This window comes from Octopus bimaculoides, chromosome 14 (assembly GCF_001194135.2).
Source record: "Octopus bimaculoides isolate UCB-OBI-ISO-001 chromosome 14, ASM119413v2, whole genome shotgun sequence".
Classification (NCBI taxonomy): Eukaryota; Metazoa; Mollusca; class Cephalopoda; order Octopoda; family Octopodidae; genus Octopus; species Octopus bimaculoides.
In genome coordinates, this window is record NC_068994.1 from 5,815,109 (window position 1) to 5,820,558 (window position 5,450).

The following is a 5,450-nucleotide window of genomic DNA, read 5'->3' on the forward strand; positions in this document are numbered from 1 at the left end:
TATATATGGGAGAATATACAAAAAATAACAACAGACGAGGACAGGTGGTGTAAATAACAAAAGTATATATTAGTATGACGCTCGGGAATACGGAAAGTCTTTGACGTTTCGAGCTACGCTCTTCAACAGAAAGAATACGGAGACAAGGAGAAAAACACGGAGAAAAAAAATTGAATAGTGTTCAGTCAACGGTCAATCATAATAATGATATATATATATATATTGCATCAACTTTGTTACATGTATGTGTCTATCTGTTTTCTATCCAGCTATAGATATGACTAGTAACATTATGACTGCTCTCGAAGATGTAATCCAGCTCGACTGTGCCAGGGTGTTGACCAGTGGACAGGCAACGGATGCCCTTCAGGGGGTATCAGTCATAAAACAGATGATTGACAAGGTAAATATTTCAATACTTCATCTTCTGTGTCAGAAAAGAAAGGGTGAACGTACCTGTTCTTACCAGTCGAGGGATGAGGCCCAATAGCTTGCATAGTCAGGCTATTATAGTTTAATTTTATTTATACTACAATGATCTCGGATTCAGGAAGTCTGTATCTGCAAGAAATGGTGGTGGTGGTGGTGAGGAGGAGGAGGATATGTAAAAATCTTTGTCGAGTGATGATGAGAGCTAATACTGTGCTAATGTGGTGAAATAGATGGAAACAAGTCCACAGTAGTTTCCCCTTGCCTGAAAACAATGGTCATGGCTTGAAAACAAGAAAGTCACTTGGGGTTGAAGCACAACATTTTAGACGTCTTAAGAAGGCTTTGAGTATCAGATGATTCCCCTTTCTTGTTCCCAATTATGTATTCTATAAACGATACGATAGAAGGTTCGTTTGCCATATCAGCAGCCCCTGACTGGATGGGATGGAATGGTCAAAGCATTTTCACCAGTAAGATATGACCCCTAATGGCAATCTCTCTAAGACAATCATATTTATTCAAATATCTTTTTACTGTCTTCAGGCTGATGGGCACCGGCTGTTAGTTATGCCAGGTATGTATCTATCCATCTATCTGTCTGTCCTTCTTTCCATCTATCTATCCACCTATCTATCTATCTATCTATCTATTCATTTATCCATCTGTCTATCTATCTATTTATCTATATATATGTATCTATCTATCTGTCTGTCTATCTATCTATCTATCTATCTATCTATCTATCTATATATCTGTCTGTCTATCTATCTATCTATCTATCTATTTATCTATCTAGGTAAGTGGTTAGGTTGGTAAGTAGGTGGATAGATAGGTAGGTGGGTTGGTAGGTAGGTAGGTAGGTAGGTAGGTAGGTGTCTATACCCCCCTCTCTCTCTCTCTCTCTCTCTCTCTCTCGCCCTATATATATATAAATGATGATGATGATATATATATCCTGGCTGATAACAATTAAGCACTCAGTATAAAGGAATAAGATTAAATTTCCTACAATCAGATACCAGTAAATGTCAGTAGAATGCAAATTCCCAGGTAAATCCTCATGCATGACAGGTAAGTGCAACAATCCTTTTGTAGAATTTTAAGAAATTCAGAGTATTTAACAACAAATAATATGATTTTCTTTGTACATATTATTTGTTGTCGTCGTCGTTGTTGTTGTTGTGTGTATGTGTGTGTGTGTGAAGAAAATCATATAATTTGTTATTGTTAAATACTATGAATTTCTTAAAATTCTACAAAAGGGATTACTGGATTTACCTGGGATTTGTATTCCACTTACATTTACTGGTGTCCGATTGCTGGAAATTTAATCTCATTACAGACGTTTTGAGACTTTTTTGAGAGCGGTGCTTATAACTAGCCTAGATTTTTTAAAATTCTAATATATTGTTACTATGCATCTTATAAGCTGACCTACCAACTTTCTGTTTTTTTGGGTTTTTTTCGGATTGAAGGAGACGGCCGTAACGGCATTTGAACACACCTTACTAAACACTATTTGTCACGGTTGACTAGTTTACAGAATGCAGCTGGGACATTTGGAAACTTGCTGTGCAATAAAGTTTTATGTTAAGCTGGGTAAAATTGCTACACGGATTTATGAAATGCTCCAGACTGGTCAGGGGTCGACTTCTTTAGTGGTCCAAGAGGTGAGAGGGACAATAAAAAGTGTTGGGGTGAGATGGGTGTCAGAACCTCGGAAAATATGCAGTCATCTGGATGAAGACCCTCGTGTGTCTATAAAGACACAGTTTGGAGTTGGTGTGGCAACTCTACACAGAATTACTCATGAAGATATGAACATGTGCAAGATTTATTCTGAAGGCACTCAGTGACGAACAGAAGAAAAGACACATTGGTAGCCGCCGGGAGATAGTTGAGCTTCTGGTAACCTGTAATGAAAGATAGCACTATTGTTATGATCCAGACACTAGCAGCCAGAGTGCCAAATGGAAGCATCCTGGCTCCCTCAGACCTGGAAAAACAAGTCCACTAGAATGCTCGTGGTGATCCCCATTTTTGACAGCAAGTGCATTGTTTGTGTCCACTGAGTTCCCTCTGGCCAGATGGTCAAGAAAGAGTACTTTGTGAAGGTTTTGCAGGAGTTCAGGAACAGATTTCATTGCAAAAGACCTGAGCTTTTCCATTTGGGTCGGTGGCACTTGCCACCAGGGCAATGCACCAGTCCACAGTTCCATCTTGGTAACACCAACTGCTTGATACAGATGGACATGAAGGCCATCACTTACTCTCGCTACACTCTAGACCTTGCTCCCTGTGATGTTTGATTGTTCCCCAAGCTGAAGAAGAACCTCAGAGGAAGCCCTTTTTGATGACATTGAGAAGATGAAGGAACTATGACAAGGGTCCCAGACACCTTCACTTCGGAGGACCTTCATAGGCCTTCATGAAGTGGCTGTAGCACTACAAGTGCATTGAAATCAGAGGGTCCTATTTTGAAGGGGATTTTGTGCTTCTTTGAAATTAATAAATGTCTCTCCTGCAAAAGTTTCAAAACTCCTGAAATACATCTTGTATATATTGAAAACAGTGAATTCCTACTCCCATTACACTCTTACCCACAAACACACACACAAGCAAATTATGTGCCTACTACCCTTTGCACTGTACCTTAACCTACTACCCTTTACATTGTACCAAATCTCCCTCAAAAATTGTGCTATTGTCTTAAAAAAGGAAGGACACTTTGGATAATGGAGCTCTAAAAAGGAAAAATATGATACGTTTGTCAAAGTAGAAATGCTTTTGATTGAGTGAGAGTGTACCTGGTCAGCACTCACCTGGGGTTAAACAACAACAAAATCAAAAATGAATTATATGCCTTGCATAAAGGTTGCATCCAAGATATTCACTGACTGCATTAAGATATCTACAAAATGTATACAATTGATGTGTGAGTTTATTCACAACAACTATAGAAGATTTATACATACAGGATATATCTAAACAGGATGTAAAACAGATAGTCTTATGCTTGTTATTATTATTTTCTTTTCTCTCTCTTTTTTTATTTTTTATTTTTTACTGGTTTTCAGTTGGCTGTCCTTGATTATGTGGCCACCACTCTGAATATAACCTACATACGATTTGTAAACACTCACTCTACAACTTTGAATTGTTTGTCAGGTGTTCTATAGTCAGAGCCTTGAACTGCTCGTGTACAGCACATACGTGAAGTGTAGGAAAAGTTTGTATGCAGCCTGTTTGCACTTTGGGAATAGCTGGTGTGTATGTGTAATGCTAACTTGACAGTTTTTATACAGATGCAATGCAGTGTGTGTATGTGAACAGCTTGTATACAGCTTAAATGAAGCCTGTGAACAGTGAACAGCTTGTATACAGCTGCAATGCTGTCTGTGAACAGCTTGTATGCAGTTTATAAGTGTTCTGTGAGCAGCTTGTGTGCAACCAATGTGCACTCTGCAAGCAGCTTTCATGCAATCTATATGCAGTCTGTAAACAACTTTATGTAGCTGCAGTGCTGCTTGTGAACAGCTTCTGTGCAACTGTATACAGTCTGTGAACAACTTGTATGCAGGCAGTGTAAGTTTGTGAACAACTTGTATGAAAGCAGTGTACAGTTTATGAGCAGTTTGTATGCAGTTTATGTGCAGCTTGTATGTAATTTATGTGCAATTTGTGAGCAGCTTGTATGCAGTTTATGTGCAGTTTGTATGTAAGCTATTTGCAGTTTCTATGCATTCAATTTAAAACTAATGTTTTGTTGGGGGGGGTTGTGTGTTTGTTTGTTTGTTTCTAGGTGGTGGAATTAATGTTAATAATCTACAGAAAATTCTGGAAATTTCTGGTGCACGAGAATTCCATGGATCAGCACGTGAAACGCGGGATTCTTTGATGACATTTCGTCCAGCATCTGCAGTCAAGATGGGTGGCGCTTCTGAATCAGAATTCTGCATTCGCGTAACATCAGCAACTCTTGTGAGACAGATAGTTTCCATAGCAACAGAGCACTGGACCAAGGAATAATTGCAGAGGTACACTTTAGCTTAACCTTCCAATTGTCTCTATTCCCTCCTTCATGGTACCTTTTACCCTGGCACCTTGCCATAACCTTTACCCTGGAGCCACCAAGCACTGAAAACTGTCCATCATGTTCTTCCAATGAATAACATGTTATAATCTCCGTGGGTATCGTTATGCCCCAGCCCCAGCCTCACCAGATCTCTTCACAACTACGAGGAGCTGAGTTTGGCCCCATCGTATGATACCTTGGACAAATGTCTTTTCGGACCAAAGCCTTGTGAGTGAAATTTGGAAGACAAAAACTGTACGGGAGTCTTACAGATGTATATCATCACCATCATCATTGTCATCATCACCACCATCATCATTATCATCATCATCATTATCATCATTATCATCATTATCATCATCATCATCATCATCATTACTGTCATCACCTTCATTGTCATCTTTAATGTCCATTTTCAAAACTTTTGAAATACAGGTACTAATCGATTTTGCCAGCCTAATGGACTGGAGCGATGTGAAGTAAAGTAAAGTGCCTTGCTCAAGAACACAACGCTCCCCTGAGAACAGCCTTACCACTAAACCACGCAAGTTCACCAAAAACTTTCTCACACGCACACGTACACACACATGCACACGCACACACACATGCACACGCACACACTCAAGCATACTTCAACGCCACTCCACCAAATCCTTCCTTCTTACGCACTAGCTTCCTGTTACGTAGTCATGATGTTGAAATGCTTCTCTCTTTTCGGCTGCTCCCATGTTTCAAACCCTTAAAATTATGTCAATTGTTTCTGCCCGCAGTCGCCTTCTTCTTAGTTCTTTCTTTTCTTTCATTCTTTCTTTCTTTCTTTATTTCTTTCGTTTGTAATTCATTCTTCGCTTCTCATCATCTCTTTAACTCTTTTACTTGTTTCAGCCATTTTAACTGTGGCCATGCTGGAGTATCGCCTTTTAGTCGAGCATATCGACCCCAG

The 5,450-nt window shown here is 39.3% G+C and overlaps 1 protein-coding gene across 2 annotated transcripts in view; it reads left to right on the forward strand.

Annotated features, from left to right (window-relative positions):
- Positions 1–5,450, forward strand: part of LOC106870504 (copper homeostasis protein cutC homolog) — a 15,147-nt gene that overhangs the window by 7,675 nt on the left and 2,022 nt on the right. For both annotated transcript variants that reach the window (XM_052972636.1, XM_014916616.2), the window contains exons 6-8: positions 270–403; positions 976–1,006; positions 4,235–4,469. In XM_052972636.1, coding sequence (XP_052828596.1) covers positions 270–403; positions 976–1,006; positions 4,235–4,461 — 392 coding nt within the window. In that variant the 3' untranslated portion in view covers positions 4,462–4,469. The remainder of the gene's footprint in view (positions 1–269; positions 404–975; positions 1,007–4,234; positions 4,470–5,450) is intronic.